This window comes from Rhinoderma darwinii, chromosome 6 (genome assembly GCF_050947455.1).
Source record: "Rhinoderma darwinii isolate aRhiDar2 chromosome 6, aRhiDar2.hap1, whole genome shotgun sequence".
Taxonomy (NCBI): domain Eukaryota; kingdom Metazoa; phylum Chordata; class Amphibia; order Anura; family Rhinodermatidae; genus Rhinoderma; species Rhinoderma darwinii.
Genome location: NC_134692.1, coordinates 50,358,679 through 50,378,943, shown reverse-complemented (window position 1 = coordinate 50,378,943; position 20,265 = coordinate 50,358,679). Strand labels below are relative to the sequence as shown.

The 20,265-nt window shown below is 41.0% G+C and overlaps 1 protein-coding gene across 1 annotated transcript in view; it reads right to left on the bottom strand.

The window, feature by feature from the left end:
* Positions 1 to 20,265, bottom strand: part of TSPEAR (thrombospondin type laminin G domain and EAR repeats) — a 103,027-nt gene that overhangs the window by 32,907 nt on the left and 49,855 nt on the right. Inside the window, exons 4-7 of the mRNA XM_075831198.1 lie at positions 18,475 to 18,565; positions 15,955 to 16,114; positions 13,894 to 14,025; positions 8,097 to 8,329 (exon numbers count right to left, since the gene is read on the bottom strand). Of these exons, the coding sequence (XP_075687313.1) occupies positions 8,097 to 8,329; positions 13,894 to 14,025; positions 15,955 to 16,114; positions 18,475 to 18,565 (616 nt within the window). The remainder of the gene's footprint in view (positions 1 to 8,096; positions 8,330 to 13,893; positions 14,026 to 15,954; positions 16,115 to 18,474; positions 18,566 to 20,265) is intronic.

Here is a 20,265-nt window from a genome sequence, read left to right as displayed (position 1 = left end):
GATTGGATTAGATATAGGGCACAGCAGACAGTATCACACATGATTGGATTAGATACAGGACTCAGCTCGCTGACATTGCGGCTCCAGCGCTGGACCCAGGATAGGTAAGAATAATAATTTTGCTTCTTTATGTGTTACTGATTATTTTTGTGTGTTTGTGTTTTTTTTACAGGTTCGGTTGTTGGACTTCGGATTCGAGGACTTCAATGACGGCGTTTTTTTTATTCTCAATAAAATGGTTAATGAGGGTTGTGTTTTTTTATTTCAATAAAATATTTTTTCTATGTGCTTGTATCTTTTTAAACTTTATTATCACCGCCTTAGTAATGGCCGCTGGATGATTGACAACCTCCATTACTAAGGCGGGGCTTAATGTTAGCAGGTGCAGAGGCCAACACTAACCCCCATTATTACCCTGGTACCCACCGCCACCAGGGGTACTGGGAAGAGCCGGGTATGAACCAGTACCCGTCCATCTGTAGTGACGGGCAGGCACCAGGGCGGCCGCAGGCTGGTAGTATTAGGCTGGGGAAGGACAAAAACAGTGGCCCTTCCCACCCTGGTAATGCTGCCTGCTGCTGCTGTGTTGTATCTGGCTGGTTATGAAAATTGGGGGGGACCCCACATCGTTCTTTTCAATAATTTATTTTTTTTTTTTAATGACGTGGGGTCCCCCCCATTTTTCATAACCAGCCAGATACAATGAAGCAGCAGCAGCCTAGCATTACCAGGGTGGGAAGAGCCACTGTATCTGGCCTTTCCCCTCCTGATAATACCAGCCTGCGGCCACCCCAGTGGCCGACCATCACTACAGATGGTCAGGTACTGGATCGTACCCGGCTCTTCCCAGCACCCCTGGTGGCGGTGGGTACCGGGGTAACAAAGGGGGTTAGTGTTAGCCTCTGCATCGGCTAACACTAAGCCCCGCCTTAGCAATGGATGCTGTCAATCAGCCGGCGGCCATTACTAAGGCGGTACTAATATAGTTTAAAAAAAAACACAAAGACATAGAAAAAATATTTTATTGAAATAAAAAAAAAACCCACACAACCCTCATTAACCATTTTATTAATAATAATAAAAAAGCCGTCATCGAAGTAGTCCTGGAATCCTCCGTAGTCCAACGACCGAACCTGTAAGAAAACACACAAGAAAAACTATTAGTAACACATGTGTTAGGCTTAGATACAGGGCCCATGTGTGATACTGTCTGTGGGACCCTGTATCTAAGCCTACCACAACGTAGGCTTAGGTACAGGGTCCAGCAGACAGTAATCTTATACAGTATAAGATTACTGTGTGCTGGGGCCCTGTATCTAAACCTACAGTGTGGTAGGCTTATATACAGGATCACACATGGGCCATGTATCTAAGCCTACCATGTGATTGGCTTAGATACAGGGCCCAGCAGACAGGATCACACATGGGTCCTGTATCTAAGCCTACCATGTGATTGCCTTAGATACAGGGCCCAGCAGACAGCATCACACAATCTGTGATCCTGTCTCATGGGCCCCTTGAGCCTGCTACATCGTAGGCTTAGGGGTTGTGCAGTCCCTAAACATTGATGGCCTATCCACAGGATAGGCCATCAATAGCTGATGTGTCTCCCGGGACCCGCAAATCAGCTGTTTTGAAGGGGCCGCAGCACTCGTACGAGAGCTGCTTCCCCTTCATTTCACTACTCGGTCACACTGTGAATCGCCGACACCGATTCACAGTGTGAACGGAATGAAGGGGAGCAGCTCTCATACGAGTGCTGCGGCCCCTTCAAAACAGCTGATTGGCGGGTCCCAGGAGTCGGACCCCGCCAGTCGGGGCTAATCTTACCTTCCTCTTCAGCCGCGGCGGTAGTTCTGTCGTCTCGATGTTGTGCGCGGCGCATAGCGCTGTGACGTCATGCGTTGCGCACAGCGCTTGACGTCAGGACCTCCGCTGCGATCCGGAACCAGGAAGGTAAGTACAGTCTATTACTATAGTAACAGGGGCCCGCGGCCCGTGTTACTATAGTAACTTTTTATTGATATGGTGCGGGGGGGCTGTGGGCCCCCTGGCTTCGGGACCCGGTCGCAATTGCAACCACTGCGACCCCTATAGCTACGCCAGTGGTTCACACGCAGTGAGCAAAAACGTCTGAAAATACGGAGCTGTTTTCAAGTGAAAACAGCTCCTGATTTTCAGACGTTTTTGTAGCAACTCGCGTTTTTCGCTGCGTTTTTTACGGCCGTTTTTAGAGCTGTTTTTCAATGGAGTCAATGAAAAACGCCGCAAAAACGTCCCAAAAAGTGTCCTGCACTTCTTTTGACGAGCCATAATTTTACGCGCAGTATTTTGACAGCGACGTGTAAAATAAAGGCTCGTAGGAACAGAACATCGTAAATCCCATGGCAAGCAATGGGCAGATGTTTGCAGACGTAATGGAGCCGTTTTTTCAGGCGTAATTCGCGGCGTAAAACGGCAGAATTACGCCTGAAAACATTGCGTGTGAACATACCCTGACTGTATACATGAATAATGACATAATGACATCAGTGAGATGAACATTGTCGTCGTGATGTATCCCTCCGCCTCAGACTGCTCTGCATTACTTCAGCCTTATGCTTTCTTCCTACACTGAAGGGCTCTTTTTTAATCCACTGTGCATTTTCTTTCGTTTTCTCTGCCGACATGAGGAAGACGGTAACCTCCCAGCTGGTAGAACATAAGCCCCTGACACAGCTGTTTATATATAAAGTGGTAATTTATTCACAGCATGTCCTCGCCTGTACTTCATACCTCCTGGGGTGTTTCGTAATCGCACCAAAATCTTTTCATCATTTCTCTTGCTTTATGTTCAAACAACATAAAACAAACTGTACAGTGGCAGATCAGCTCGGCACCTAGGTTTATCAAAACATGTTTCCTAGAAAAGATAAGGCGAACATGACAAAGCCACATCTGCAAATGCTATAAAGTACAGTCTTTATTGAACGCCAACATCCCTATTACATATTGATTCTATCTGGGACAGAATCTTGTCTAAACCAACTGGGAGTAAATTCTTTTATCATTTAAAAGCTGGATATTTGCCGAGGATAATGCCAAGCACGGAGCAGACGTCCTAGGGATACAAAGGCTTTTAATTCCATGTGGGCTAATGTTTTCTTACTTTACCTTTGGAATGTCTTTAAACTCACCTTCAAAACAGGTAAAGTTTGGTCATTATTATTCGAAAAAACTCCGAAAAAAAAGTTTATAATATTAATGAGGAAAGACACCAAAGTAGGTAATATTTATAGTTTATATTCAGATGAAGTATATTTACTGGAACAGACCACGCCAGTCTCACAGTCCATAAATTAAACTGCAAGGGTTAAAGATAGTTCCACCATAAATAGAGAATTTCAGATTCTCATTCTGAAAAATCAGTGGCACTTTGAATACAGGCATCTATACGATTCATATAGGGAGTTAGTAGAGCAAATACAGGGCTCCAACTGTACTGCTCCCTGAACTAGAGTTTGGGGGGTTGTAAAAGCCATTTGCTCAGTCCTCTCAGGCAGCGCTTCTAGAGGAGAGTCCTCCAAGTCTGTGACTCACTCCTCTAAACAGTGACCATTGCAACTGCTATTCTATATACCTCTAAGCATTTTATAGATGCTGAATATAAACCTGTAATGGCAGCTATATTGTCACTCAGCTTTATCAGAAAGAGTGACTATTATTCGAAAACAAAATCACATTCACTGTTTAAGGCCTTTTTACACTGGCCTATTGTCGGGGACTGTCAGGATCAAGCACGGAAGTAAATCCTCAACCCCAAGTTCATCACAGCTCTGATCAACAGAGTCTAAGGCTACTCTATGGTTTTCGCCAGAGCCCACCGCAAGGCAGGACGGTTTTTGCTGCATAGAACCCAGGTTGATTTAACAGAGTTCGGTGTTGGATAAGAGGTGCAATGCAGGCAATAACAGAACAGGTAACAAGACATCCAGAGGGTAAACACAAAGTCCAAATCACAAAGCTAGGGGATGTCCGGAATAGCAGAGGTCAGAATCAGCCGGGATAAGAAAGTCCAAATCAGAAAGCAAGGGGTGATCCAGAGACAAGTCGAGGTCCAGTTCCAGGAAGTCAAAAGCCAAAAGGTACAGGGTATAGTCAGTAACTTGATCAAACACAGGGAAACCAGTAAATGTCCAAGCAAAGAAAAAGGGGAGGAAGCCAGGTATAAATACTCCACCCTTATACCTGAAAAAGACAAACAAGTGGGATAGGCTCAACAAGTAAAACCAGAAACGCCCAGAAGCTAGACTAGTAGTCATGGCGATCTTAAAGGAACAGACATTTCCTAACAGCTCGTTGCCGATAATTGCCCTGTGTAAACAGGGCAGTGATCAGCAGATGAACGCGCAAACGCTCATTCCTCTGCTGATCGTATCGTTTTAAAACAGTAAAATGTCATCGTTGTCGGCAGAACATCAGCGCTGCCGACATGATAATATTTATGGGGACGAGTGATCAGAATAACAAGGGCTTGTCCCCATTCATAGCTAATGGTGACAGGAGCAAACGAGCGCCGATCAGAACACTGTCTCGTTGATTGGCGCTCGTTGCACCGGCCGAAATGGGCCTGTGTAATAGGGCCTTTAGGTAGATATTAGATGTTGTGCAGCCAGTAATGTATTTCTCCTTCCCTCTGCTGGTTTCTGTAAATGTACATTTTCTCTTTCTATCCTTACTGAGTAGGCGGGCATTTCCTGGTGTGATGTAAAATCTGTGCTGTTTCGTCTGTGCCAATCAAATGTCTCCCCCTGCTGCTACCCCTCTCTCCCCTCAATCGAAGCTGCAGCCGCATCCCCCTCCTCCTCCTTGTCTACCATTTACTGTTTTACACTACATAGTTTTGTATTTTGGTGACTAAAAAGGCTTCTGACCAGTTATGCAGAGTCTGCAGGCTGGGTGAAGGGAACTCCATGCTGCTGGAAGGAGAGGATGATGACACATTACCCTATTGGGATATATTACAACGTTTCATATATTCACATATACTGCCAATTTATGCAAAATATGCATGTTTTTTATTTTTGAATATTGCAATTTTTTTTCCGGTTTCAAGTTAAAGTAATCATAAAATAAAACTTACACTAGGTAAATAGCTCTAATTTTGTTGTTTCATATTCTGTGACTCAAGGAATATTTTTATAATTTTTATTAAAAGCTAATGCTAATGGTATGTAGTTAAATAATTAGTACGGCTCATAAAAGAAAGAATGTTATTTAGTGTAATTTACTGTATTATCAAAAAATGTTGATCCAGAGGAAGTAAAAAAAAAAATCCTATTAACTACAGTTTTTCACGTCCGAGGTGGACCCATGCAGGACGTGTTATCACGGATCCACCATAGACTAGAGTCTATGAAGGGATGCATGAAACGCAAGAAAATAGGACATGTCCTATTTTTTCACGGACCCTTCACACTCTCCGTTGAAACAACAGTTGTGTGAACGGCCACATTGAAATTCACGAGTCCGTGTGACGGCCGTTGTTTTAACCGGAATCACACGGACAACTTATACGCCCGTCTGAATGAGCCCTAACAAAAATTAAAAGATGAATACAAGATAAGAAGTGCATATAAATTCATTAACGTAGTGTTCCACTAGGACACTACTAAATGTGATATGTAACTTGTTTTATGTTACAGGAATGTATTCAGCTTTGTTCCAGTCGGAAACCTGATTTAAATTAATGTTCTGTATTTGATATGATATGCGACTGTGAACTTAAATACCTGGGCTAAACCATTTTAGGCTAATGCAGGAGAGGAAGGTTGACGCTATTTCTTTTATAGTATGCCCTGAAGAGGGCGGAGCTAAACTTATATTGGTGTTCCTCCTCCCAGTCAGTGGCAGTTAGAGGCAGAGGAGTTAAAGACAGGCCTGTGAGGAGATTGTTACAGGGTCGGGGCCTCGCAGCTCAGGACTAGACATTAGGTTTCTGGCCTGGCTTAGCAACATTGGTAGCTGACATTGATGCATATTTTTAAATATCTGCACCGCGCTGATAGAAATAGCAGAAAATACAAGATATTTATGCACCCCTCATTTGGGAACTGCATGCCAGAGGAATTGCTATTTGAGCAATTGCATTAGACAAACTGATTGTTACAGTCAAGAGAAAACTTGAGATTAGGGAATCCTTGCTACAGCTCAGCCAGCCCATTGTTGGAAAACTGTTTTATAAGACCGTGTGCGTCCATCTTGGAAGTGTTCTGCAATTTGCTGAAATGTAAAAAAAACTAGATTTTTCAGTTCAACTTTACTACAGTCTCCTGCTAATCATTTGCACTACACCATCAAGGGCACCCCACCTGCCACCCGTCAGCAGATATATACACAGGGCGTGTCCCGGGGGGGAACAACTACCACCATCATCTGAGTGCAACCCCCCTCATCAGTGTACCAGCCCTAGGAGTGTGAGAGGTCTAGTGGAGACGCCCTGCCACCATCAACACCATGACCAGACCCTGATAGAGGACTACTACTCCCAACGTCTTGCTTGCCAACTGTTCCACTGGTTCAAACCGCACACCCCCTGAGTTGCTGCACTAATACATAAATAATTGCATTATTGTTTATACATCCCTTCAATAATTGTGTAATGAGACCAGAAACTAATTTTTAATGTAGCTAAACATTTGTCAATGTATATTATTGACGAACGTGTAATTATATAAACCACTTACATATGGCATCAAGAGTTAAAGTTTTAGGGCCTCTCTTCCTACCACCAGCCATAGGGCGTAATCAAAATGCTTCATTTTGACTGTTTATCATACAATAATCACAAATTTTGCTTTACTAATCACACTGAACATAACAGAGCATACAGTATATGTTTTACTGCCATTAACCATATCATTTATCAGTGCTACCTCATGGTAATATTACACGGCCCGACGTGGACCATGTAAACGAGCGCCGATCAATGAGAAAGTTTGTTGATCGGCGCTCGTTTGCTCCTGTCACAAGGAGCTATGTATGGGGACGAGCGCTCATTACTCCGATCACTCATCCCCATAAATTTCTATCATTTTGGCAGCCTGTATTCCTGGTTATACAGGGAGATGTGCTGCCGACAACAATAATAGTTTCTTAATTTAATCGGCTGATTGTTGCCCTGTTTACAAGGACAATTATCGGGAATGAGCGTTCTGTGAACACTCGTTTGCCCGATAATTGGCCGGTGTAAAGTGGCCTTAGCCTTGACTATTGGCAACAAAAATTGGGAAGGAAAATAAGTGGATCATTCATCAAATCAAGCCTTGCACACTACAATAAAGTAGCGGAATTGCGGATGGAAAATACGCAGCAGAATACAGTAGCAGCAAAGTGGGTGAGATTTAACAAATCTCATCCACACGCTGCGTAAAATTTCCGCGCAGAAATCCATCTGTGGGGCGTATTTTTTCGTTCAGCATGTCAAAAAACGTAGCAAAATCCACACCATTTTCTGCAGTAAAAAACAGAGGAAATGGTGTGGTTTTTCAGCAGCAGAATTACTGCTAGTCTCGGCGGAATTGCTGCAGACATTTTCTGCACCAATTCCGTTACATGTGGACAATCCCTTAAAAGTCAAGAGTTGAAGAGAAAAAAGGAAATGATGACCATAAGATGATGACTGGATACAAAAAGTAATCATGAACATTCAATCAAGAAGGCCAAGATCCAAACAGAAGATACTACATATTAACAAATAGGACAAATAGAAAGATACTGTTCATATGGTCACTAGGAGTGATAATCAATACCAAAGTAATGAATTGAATCCCATACTAAATAGATATCAAATAGAAAGATCTCTAATGACAGTTGCTCATGAATAACAATGAGCCAAAGAGTTTCCCCACAATGTTATCATGTATGTCTGGTTGAATTTGTTTCATCTACTGGAAGCTGTCATTATAATACCTGGAACTTATCAGGTCTTGAATTCAAATGTAATGGTTAAAAGTTTTTACGTTTTTAGTTTCCATGCTAACATGTAGTGACTTATGTATCACAACTGTAAAGCTTATATAGAATATACTTGCCCTATAGTTGCATTAAATACTCACCCTTTTTTCTATAGTGAAGTGTTTCCAGGCTTGTGCTTGGTAGGTGGAGAAGTATTGATGAATTATAAACTTTCCATTGCTCCACTTATACAGGGCTGAGCCAGGCTGGTTGTTCCTGTTAGCCATTACAGCAAAGTGACCCACATTTGGGATAAGGAAGATCTCCAACCCCATAGATTCTGAAGCAGTGGCAAGGTTTTGATAATCCTCCAGGTAGTCAAGCTTTTCCTTCTCTAGTAGTAGATAAAAATAAATAGTACATAAGTCAAGATACAATTCATGCACACATTCTGCCCTGCTATAAATTGCTTTTATGTTGACTGTTCATTAAATTGTAGAAAATATTTGTAATTATCTCAACTCCTGAAAGCTTTGAAATAGTAATGTCTTATTGAAGCCTAGAGAAGTCCACAATTTCCGATAGCACTTACTTTAAATTGTAATTTTTAACATTTCAAGATTTGTGTAGGGAAAAATTTAGACTATTGACACATTATTTTAACACTATTTTATGTTTTTGCATTCACTTTGCTATGAAAATTTGCAACTATTACGTGAATTTTGTGCATTTTTTCGTAGCTTAATCATATTATTATTATTAAATCACCTTTTTATTTTTGATTATCAGACAATCATGTCCACAAAAATCACGGAGACCTTGATGTCCAAAACTGATTGCTTTGTACCAGATAATGCCATTTGTTTGCCTATTCCATGTAATGTAAAAAAGCTATTAAACATACGCTATAGCATAAATTATTGGTTTTGTTTATCACAAAAACATAATATGAAGAGTTGGTGATGTGTAAGGCTGGGTTCACACGACCTATTTTCAGACGTAAACGAGGCGTATTATGCCTCGTTTTACGTCTGAAAATAGGGCTACAATACGTCGGCAAACATCTGCCCATTCATTTGAATGGGTTTGCCGACGTACTGTGCAGACGACCTGTAATTTACGCGTCGTCGTTTGACAGCTGTCAAACGACGACGTGTAAAAATACAGCCTCGGCAAAAGAAGTGCAGGGCACTTCTTTGCCACGTAATTTGAGCTGTTCTTCATTGAACTCAATGAAGCACAGCTCAAGATTTACGAGCGTCTCAGATGCCTCGCATAATACGAGGAGGAGCATTTACGTGTGAAACGAGGCAGCTGTTTTCTCTTGAAAACAGTCTGTCTTTTCACACGTAAATGACAGCTAGCGTGTGCACATACCCTTAGAATGCTTTTGTTGACTCAGCCGCAGGACCTTCCTATTATTTAAGAAACCATACATTTTGCAAAGGGCAAGAACATTTTTGGGACACTGTCCAGTCATTCTTCCAGTGGAGTGTAACTGAATCATGCAGCAACATGATAATCCAAAATACATGGATATGGACAAACAAATTGAAGGTATGGAATAGGCCTAGTCTTCATTTAAACCCAATAGATATGCTTTAACAGGATCTGGAATCAGCACATCATACATAATAATTCTAAAGGTTGAGGGGGTTTTCCCACCATACTGTTATATCACCTATTTATCCAAAGAATAGGCCATCTTTCCGGTTTTAGTCCTGTTCACCGGTGGAGAGCAGGCAGTACATGCTTTAATTTAACTTTCTATACCTCTAAATAGATATTTTTTAAGTAAAGGGAACTTCTCACATTGAAAAAGCAGCCTGATCTGCAGGCAGCATCTTATAGAGCAGGAGGAGATGAGTAGATTGATATTTAGTATAACTTGGAATTTACGGATCTAAACCTCTGTTTACTCTAGGCTTAGGACTCTAGTGGGCAGTCCTAATCACAGATTGACAGCCTTCCCTGTATAAGTGTGCATACAAAAATAGCTGTCAATTACTGATTAAGATCGCCCACTGGACTCCTAAGCCGAGAATGAGGTTTGAATGAATAAATGACAAATTATACTAAATATTTTCCATCAAAACTATATATCAATCTGCTCAGCTCCTCCTGCCCTATAATATGGTGACCACAGATAGGACTGTTTTTTCAATGTGACAGGTTCCCTTTAAATGTTTTCTTTATTAGTATGTACATAGAGTCTGTTCAACAGAGCACTGTATGTGTTCCAGGTGACTAAGGGCTCATTCACACAAACGTGAATCTCGTCTGTGTGACGGCCGTTAAAACAACTGCCGACAGACGGACCTATGTATTTCAATGGAGCCGTTCACACGACCATTGTTTCAACGGAACGTGTAAACGGTCCGTTGAAAAATAGGACATGTCCTATATTACTGGGTGTCACGCATCCCTCCATAGACTCTAGTCTGTGGGGGAGCTGTGACAACGCTCCCCGCACGGGTCCACCTCGGACTTGGAAAACTGAAGATTTTCAAGTCCGAGGTGGGCTCATTTCGTGTGAATATAGTAGCCTAAAAGGGATGCAAGGGGGGGGGGGGGTTGCTGCTTACATACCTATAGAACACACAAATAATCTGTTTAATCAGGTTTATATGGCTTATGCACTATTAAAACAAGAATAATTTTTCGAAATATTCCATTTTTAGACATCACACTAAGTATGGAAGGTTCCGTAGATAAAAGCTGTAATCTCTTTTTCCCCATCCATATTATAAAAAATATTATTAACCTCTGAATTTACTAAAGTCTGATTAACTTCAATGGTTTAGTGAGTTTAAATTAAATGCTTTCATTCCTTAATTCTGCCATAACAAGTAAGCTGCTGAACATAATGTGATTTTCATTAAGATTACATGCAATACAACCTGCTTGCATTGCATCAAGAACCTATTTTTCCTATCTCTTCTGCTGCAAAATATAACAATGACCAAATGAACAAGTGAGAGAAGGCAACTGCTAACAATCCAAATATTCAGAGGTGCTGTATATTATCAGAGGTTTCATAAAATCCTTAACAAAACACATTATATAATGAAATAGCATAATAAATAATGTTGTGTTAGGCTCCATGCACACGACCGTAATTTTTATCCGCAATTACGGATCTGTAATTGCGGATCAAAGTATTGATCCATTCCTTTCTATTGCCCACGGACACCTTCCCATATACTAAGATCTATATGTACTAAAAATCAGTAACAGCAACAGGACTAGTCTATCTTCAAATAAATAATCTTCATTACACAAGTAGGTGAAGGTGTATGAATGAATAAATTATCATTCTTTGAAGTACAAGCTCTATTGCTTTTTCCTGATTTTTGATTATTTATCCAGGAACTTTGATCCTATTGATTTTAACCCTTTCACTGCCATATGTGGTCTTACAATATATAGAAAAATGTATTGGGACACACCTCCTATTCCTTGAACTCAGATGTTTAATTCAGTCCCATTGCCATAGGTGTATAAAATCCAGCACCTAGACATGCAGTCGCCTTTACAAACATTTGTGAAAGAATGGGTCATTTTACGGGTACGGCCACATGGAGCGGCCCTGACACGGTCGCAACGCGGCCAGCAACCGCACTGGCACTATGTAGGAGCGGCTGTCAAATACCTCGTTAAGGGGTATTCTGGTTACATGTGCATGCGCACTGCCGCTCTATTTATTCTCTATGGCAGCGCCGGAGATAGCCAAAACTGCACTCGGCTATCTCCGGTGCTCCCATAGAGAATGAATAGGGGGTGAGTTCTTGTAATTTGCAAAATCGTGCGGCCATAAAGGGTGTATTAATACATGGCCTCACGATTTTGCAGATAAAGGGATGGTTTACCCGCGTTAACATGCGGCCACTAACAGGCTGTTTGACAGCCTCACCGAACATGGTGCCGGCACGGTTATTAACCGCATTGCGACCGTGTCAGGGCCGCTCCATTTGGCCTTACCCATAAGAGCTCAGTGAATTTGAGCGTGGTACTGTAATAGGATGTAACAGTTGCAACAAATCAGTTTGTGAAATTTCTTCCTTCCCAGATACATCACGATCAACTGTTAGTGGTATTATTGCAAAGTAAAAGCATTTAGGTACTGCAGCAAGTCAGCCACGAAGTGTCAGACCGCGCAAAGTTAAAGCGAAGTTGCCGAGTTCTGAGGCTCATAATGCATAAAAGTCAACAAGGTCTGCTGACTGAATAACTGCACAGTTCCAACCCTCATTTATATCAGCAAAACAATAAAACTGTGGCGTAGGAGCTTCATGGCATTGGTTTAAATGGCCAGGCAGCTGCAGTGTAGTCTGATGGACAAGTAGGACCACCACCCATCACAAAAATGGGGGTTCTGAACCCCCAGATCCTCCACACTGCACCCCTACAGTGAAGAGGAATTTCAATGGAGCAGAGGTCGAGCATGCACCTGTCATGGAGCCTGTGGGTTATTCTGTCACAGTGCCAGCAGAGGGCGGTGTGAACCCACCTTGTAATCTAGGGATTTAACTTGGGGCTAAGCCAGGGAGCAGAGTCTAAGGGGGAACCTGGGGTCTTCACTCTAACCACTGTACAGGCATTTAGACTTCGCTGCAGGGGAATTCCAGGTCGCTACCCCCAGAGTAGTCTCCCTTGGAAATGGGCAACGTAACAGGTGTAGTATCTATAGCATGGTCAAGTATTGCAAAAAGGTCAAAGCAGGCAGCAGAGGTTCGTCACAGGTATTGTAGCAAATGGTCAAGACAGGCGGCAGAGGTCCATCATGGGTATAATAGTAAATGGTCAGGCAAGGCGGCAGGCAGGAATGGACAAAGGTACAGGCTGAGGTCAAAAACAAGAAATAAATAAACTGGATATCTGGTACTCAAGGAACACTTGAAGAACCAAATTGCTCTGGCAATGATTTCAGAGAAAAAGATCCAGGGACAGCAGCGGATATTAAATTTTGGCGCAGACTGGCCCTTCAAGAAAACAAGGGTCAGCGCGCTTGCGCACTAGGACCCAGTGTGGAGCGTTTGTGGAGAGTGCGGCCGCCAGACGCCGAGGAAAAAGGAGGAGAGCGGCCCAGACCTGAAAAACGGGAACAGGTAGGGAGGCACTGACAGGGAGCGGGCATAGTAACAGCACCTGTCACTGCATTCAATGTCTATGGAAAAAGTTGAGGCGCTGTACTCGGCTTTTTGCGTCGTTCACATAGACTTTGAATGGAGTGGCAGCATGCATACTCCACTGTCACTACATTCAAAGTGCTCCTCACTGCGTTTGAGCAGTGGGGAAGAACGGGTGGATTCAGAACCCCCGTTCTCGCGATCGGTTTGGGTCCAAGCGGTGGGGTACCCAGTGATCAGACAATTTTCACCTAACCTGAGGATAAGTCATAATTGTCAATTCTAGGAATACCCCTTTAAGGAACAAACTTAGCTTCCCTCCACTTCATAGATAATTCCCAAACATTAGGCTGATCCAATGCTATTACATTGTTTTAAACACAATAAAATCCAATTTAATCGACACATGACCGGATCTGCGTAATGTTTGTTGAATTACCGATGAAGTGGAGGGAAGCGCCTTTATAGATCAGCTTTTTTTTTATTATTATTTTTACTATTTTAATTTTAGGTTAAATAATCAAATATCAATACGTAAAAAAAAAAATTCTTCCTGTAAGTGTAACAGACGATACCCTATAAAGCACTTTTCTTTTCTTTTATTTCTTTTATACATGTACCCATGTGAAAAACATTTTAAACACAGTAATTAGCAGAAACAATTGCAACCAAGCAGTTCATAGAATTTGATTTCAGTCTATCACATTACTGATGTGGAACAAATTTTATAGGGTTTTGATGATCATAGTAATAGTCATATAGATCATAGTAATAGTCATATGATGATAGTAATAGTCATCTATATATTCATATATGAAAACATTCTTACTTTCAAGTACTGGTATCCAATCGATGCCATTACAGATAAAGAGACCCTTGAGAGATGTATCCATCCAGAATTGGGACATTTCACTATTAGAGCATGGAGGCTTTGGACCCAACGTCACCTTCATATCAGCTTCTAGAAAGACCATAAAGTACTTCATGACAGTAAAACACGGCGTCTTAATAACACAAATAATCTAAATTATTATTACATTATCCTGCTCTTTCTTTATTAGATCATTGATTTCCCTCCTATATCCCCATACTATATATGGTACTGAACAAAACTGTTCTTTAAAAATGTTCTTTAAAACGAAACAGTTTACCTTCTATGTCACACTTTAAAGGAGTATTCCCATCTTAGACATTTATGGCATATCCATAAGATATGCCAGAATTGTTTGATAGATGTGGGCTCCAGCTCTGGGACTTACACCTATTTTGAGTTCTGGGATCCTCTGACCCCATCCCACCTTGCGAGAAGACCGCTGTCTGCGGCATCCAGGTGGTGAATAGGTGCAGAGGTGGTCGGGATTCCAGAAACAGCCGAGCTCCTTGAGCTATGCTATATTTGGAACTTAGAAGTTACAGAAACCATGTAGATCGTTGTTTCCATAACTCCTATTCACTTCTATGAGAGTTACGGAAGCAGGTCAGCGAGCTCGGCTGTTTCTGTAATCCTGGCCACTTTGTCACTCAGTCTCCGCCTGGATGCAGAGGCCAGCTGACATCTCACCAGGTGTGGATGGGGTCAGGGGACTCCGGATCTCAACATAAGTGCGGGTCCCAGAGCTGGTAACTCGCATCTATCAGAAATGTATGGCATACCCTATGAATATGCTATAAATATTTGAGATGGGAATACCCCTTTCATGGATATTTGAGAACAAAATGAGAAATACTTTAAACATGCAGTAAGTCAAATAAGTTACATATTGAGTCATCAGACTAAAAAATAATAATCTCAAAAGAGAAGGCAAGAACAAGGTTAACAACAGTCTGTAAAGCATTTTTTTTTATTGCTCCAATGTATCTAAAATAAAAATATAAAAAGCAACTTTGCAAATAGTGTTGATTCAAAATATCCTATACAATTTGCACTAGGTGTTAAAATGCAAAGTACACAGCTCCATGGTTACAGACTACAAACAAACCCTGTGTAGTCAGATAGGAATCAGTGTGGATCCATTGTCCCTTTTACCTGTCCCCTACTTCTTGCTAACAAACATTCTGTAGATTACGCATAGCTGCAGATGCATGTATTTTAAAAACTTTTGTCCATTTGTCTCTATTTTTTCTACAGCAATAAAGTAGTGAAAAAATGTTAGATTTCTGAAAACTAAGGTGAGAGCTTATATTTATGAATATTTCACCGACAGCGTGGGCAGGATTGTATTTACCATATAGGCAAAGGCGTAACTTGAAGCTCCTGGGTCCTAATGCAAAATCTATAACAGGACCCCTACCTACCATATATATTATTTATAATACACTTCTTATGCAGCTGAGTGGCTCTTGGGCCCCCTCAGGCTTCAGGGCCCGGGTGTGACTGCTACCTCGGCACCCTCTATAGCTACTCCCCTGCATATAGGCATCTAGCTTGGAGCAGTATAATTTAGTTGTTGAGAATTTTTCCCTCTCTTAGAATTATGGTAATTCTTTTTCCCCAAACTGTAAACACGTCCACACTATAAAAAGAAAGGATAATAATTCTATTGATGTCTCTTGCAGATATATATTTGTAAAATGCATGTTAATATCTAGAGTTGTAAAATTTTCTGCCTGCATTCGATTATCTTAAAATATGCAAACCATATTTCTCTTATAGAGCTTGATGGTGACAGTAAATACGGCATACTTCATTACTTCAATTTAGAATTTATAGAAGTAAATACACAAATGTAATACACTTAATCCTATAACGTGAATTCCTTTTTTTATTTTTAATAATGTACTAGTCAGGAGCTAATTGATAATCATTTGTAAACATCAGGAGATAAAAGAATATTGGATTATTGCCACCATAATTGTGTTTGTACATTGAAATGGTTACATGTCTACCAACCATATGGGTATATCAGTTGAATATCACTGCCTTCAGTCCTAACTGGTAGCTCTTTCAGCACCCCAGGAATGGACAGCTCCGCAAGCCCTGGTCTGGCATTAGGACATATAGTTGATGTTGCATCCGAACCTGGCAGAAGAACAAGTTGCCTCAACAAGCCCTGGAATACATAAAACAGTCATGTAACTAGGTGCTTTTCAAAGAAGGAATTTTATTCAGTAGCTGGGAACTTGTTAAAACTTTAGATAGAATATTCTAGAAAGATGTACATATAGAAACAGAGAATTAGGCTGCAGAATCTCCCAGAGTGCTGCTTGTTCTAGATTTGAAATCATAGATCTGGTTGAAGCTTTAACCTCTTCTTTTATTCATGGGATTCTTATGATATTAAGATGTTTCAGAATTACATTTTACCTCCCTAGAGAATTCCACTTGAATTGCATTATTTCTCAGTAGGAAATCCTTTAAACTGCAAATAAAAATCTGAAGATGTACCTGTCACACAAAAAAAGTCTTAAACATATCCATTAAGTTGTTGTAAGCTCAAACACCAGTCCTGAAACAGGTTTATAAAAACGTAATACATTTTTTATATGTGGTATTAATATACAGGAGGTCTGCTACAAGTAGAAATGCTGTAATGACTGTGTTCTTATAGGAGACATTACAACTATGCACCTAATAGACGTGATTCAAATGTAGTCAAGGCTAATTTACGTCAATTATCTACACTTGAATTATACTTTTTTATAGTTTCCTATTATATACAAGAAAAGGAAACTTATGTAACATATGATGTTTCTAAAAGATCATGGTAGTCTACTGGTGTAATGCCAGTTATGAAAAGCTTTATACAAAAAACATACGAAGCATGCATGTGGGCCATCCATTTTATCATGCTGCTCTGTATTTGTATTACAGTTCCACTAGTTAGCACTGTCTTCAGTTACTTTTAAGTTCACAACATATTTTCATGTCTATCCTGTTTCGCTCCTGAGGGATCACCTTGAATACCTTGATGCTTGATAGCAAGTGTTGCTGGACATGTCTCCTAAAAATTCCGCACAGGTACTCAATAGTGTTGATGATGGGTAATGTACTTGGCCACTGAAAAAGTTTCACTTTATTCTTCCCTGCCATTAGGGAATACTGTTGCCATGAAGAGTTGGACTTGGTCAGCAGCAATTGTCAAAGTAACATTCACATGAATGCCAGGACCCAAGATTTTGCAGCAAAACATTGCCCAGAGCTTCACATTGCCTCCGCCAGCTTGCCTTCTTCTTATAGTGCATCCTGGTGCCATTTCTTCCCCACGTAAGCAACGCACACACATCCAGCCGTTCACATGATGTAAAAGAAAACGTAAATCATGAAACCAGGCCACCTTTTTTCATTGCTCCATGATCCAGTTCTGATTCTCATGTGCTTATTGTAGTCGTTTTGCCAGTGGACAGGGGTCAGCACGGGCACTAGGACCAGTCTTTGGCTGCACAGCCCCATACAGAGCAAGGTGTGATGTACTGTGTGTTCTGACACTTTTCTATCATAGCCAGCAATATTTTTTTCAGCAATTTGTGCAACAGTAGGTCTTCTGTGGGATCGGACCAGATGTCTAGCCTTCGCTCCGCACGTGCATCAATGAGCCTTGGGCACCCGGGGCCCTGTCGCTGGTACACTGGTTGTCCTTCTTTGGAACACTTTGGTAGCTACTAACCACTGCATACCGAAAACAACCCACAAGACCTACTGTTTTGGAAATGCTCTGACCTAGTCATCTAGCCATCACAATTTGGCCCTTGTCAAAGTTGCTCAGATCCTTACATTTGCCCATTTTTCCTTCTTCCATCAACTTCAAATATATATATTTTTTCAGTGTACTTCAGTAAGGCCACATGGAGTAGAGCTGTAGCATTTTTGGTGAAAAAAGGATCCCTAAAGGGGGTTTTACACTGGGCGATTTTCGGGCAGACAAGCATTCATAGAACGCTCGTTGCCGATAATTGCCCTGTGTAAACAGGGCAGCCATCAGCAGATGAACGAGCAAATGCTCAATCACCTGCTGATCGTATCGTTTTAAAAAAGTTAAATATTATCGTTGCTGGCAGAATAGCTCCCTGTGTACACAGTGAAACACGCTGCCAACATGATAATAATTATGGGGACGAGCGATCGGAGTAACGACCGCTCGTCCTCATCCATAGCTCCGTGTGACAGGAGCAAACAAGCGCCGATCAACGATGTCTGATCGGTACTCGCTGCACCTGCCAAAATCGGCCAGTGTAATAGGGCCTTTATTCTACACCACATTTGGAGTGCTGCCTCATATTTGGACTGTGCTTATCATTAGGGGACACGGAGTGGGTTATCCTAAAAGAATATGCACCTCTCTGTATATTAAGAGGTACTGCTGTTTTCTTTTTGAGAGATATACATATATAAAGGTTAATTTTTGACGATCTTGTAAAGTTAAATTTTACTAAGATAAAAAAAAAGCCCCTCTTGTACAAGGTATACACTTACAGAAAAAAAGCCTTTACGTCGCCTTCTGCTTCCTACATATATCCGGGAGTTGGTGGTGTTTAAGGATGATGGAAATGGTTTGTCCAGGATACTAAATATAAAAATGGCTGATGTATTATAAGTAAATAAACAGTTATTTCAAGCATTAGAAAACCAAAGAATAAACATTCTAATTTATGTACAAGTAATGAATATGACAAAGTATCACAAGTTCATTGTTAAATTATATTGTCTCTTGACTGAAGTGATGCACATTAAAGAGGCTCTGTCACCAGTTTATAACTGCCCTATCTTCTACCCAATCTAATAGGTGCTTTATTGTAGATAAGTAATCTGTTGTTTTTTAAAAAAAAAAAATATTTTTGACAAAGTTATGAGCATTTTAAGTGTTATGCAAATTTGTTCTTAATGCCCAAGTGGGCGTAGTAGAGAGAAGTGTATGACACTGACCAATCAGCATCATACACTGCTCTTCATTCATGTCCAGTTTAATCCACAGCACAGCGTGATCTCGCGAGATCACGCTGTGCTGTCACTTGCTCCCCGTAGTTCCTTCACACAAGCGACGGGTGTATGACCAGACATCGCCTTGGGCATTAAGAACAAATTTGCGTAACACTTAAAATGCTCATAACTTTGTCAAAAATAAATGTTTTTAAAAAAAACAACAAATTACTTATCTACATTAAAGCGCCTATTAGATTAGGTAGAAGATAGGGCAGTTATAAACTGGTGACAGCGCCTCTTTAAATCACGTAGTGTCTAAGCAGAGCTTATATCTTATTTTTGTCAATCTTATTTCCCCAGGGAGATCAATTCTAATTAAGACACACACTGGCAAGTGTCTGGAGTCATTAATGAGCAGAGAAACACAACAGATTTATTGAAACGCATTTTATAGTCTGTGTGGGTAAAAGTAGCTGCGGTTTCCATTCACTGTAATTATTTCCCCACAATTGTGCACATGATTAATTTTAACTGGTAAATAAAGAATTGCATCTGCAAATAAAAACACCCATTGGGTAAATTGAAAGAGACCCTTTCAATACATAAATGTATATCACGAAAATCCCACTTACTGTAAGGTTTGTCTATGACTTCATTTTGCATGTTTTATATAGAAATGTGCTAATTTATATAAAAAGTAAGTACCTGGATTAGTATATGAAACTAATGTTACAGAAGAGGTTTTTACTGATGGGAGAATCTAGCTGGAGCTAGGCCTCATGCACCCGACCGTAATTTTTATCCGCCTTTATGGATCTGTAATTGCGGATAAAATACTGACCCATTCATTTCTATTGGCCATGAACACTTTCCCATATGTATTTATGGGTGTGTGTCTGGGCCGTAAAAATGACCCACATAATATAGGACATGTCCTATTTTTTGCATTTACGAACCGTGCTCCCATACTTTATAATGTGAGCACGGCCCGAAAATGCGGGTGAGAGTCCGCGGCCCACCTGCAGCCTGTCCATGCAGCATTTACGGTCAGGGGTTGTCCTGATTCAGCAGATTAATGTTACATTTTGTATAATAAAAATCTGCAATACACTTCCTTTATTAATTCCTCAAGGAATTAAGGAGGGAAACGGAAGCTAAGGTTTCAGATTGCCTTTCCGTTGAGGGGTTGACCCGACGGAAACCACCGATGGAAACCCTCAACAGAAGGGCAACGCTGATGTAAACATGCCCTTATTCAGTAGGAATGTTTAAGGTTTACTACCAGTTGATACAATTCTGTCCATGGTCATGTGATGGACACGCAGGTGCACGACTCGTTACAGT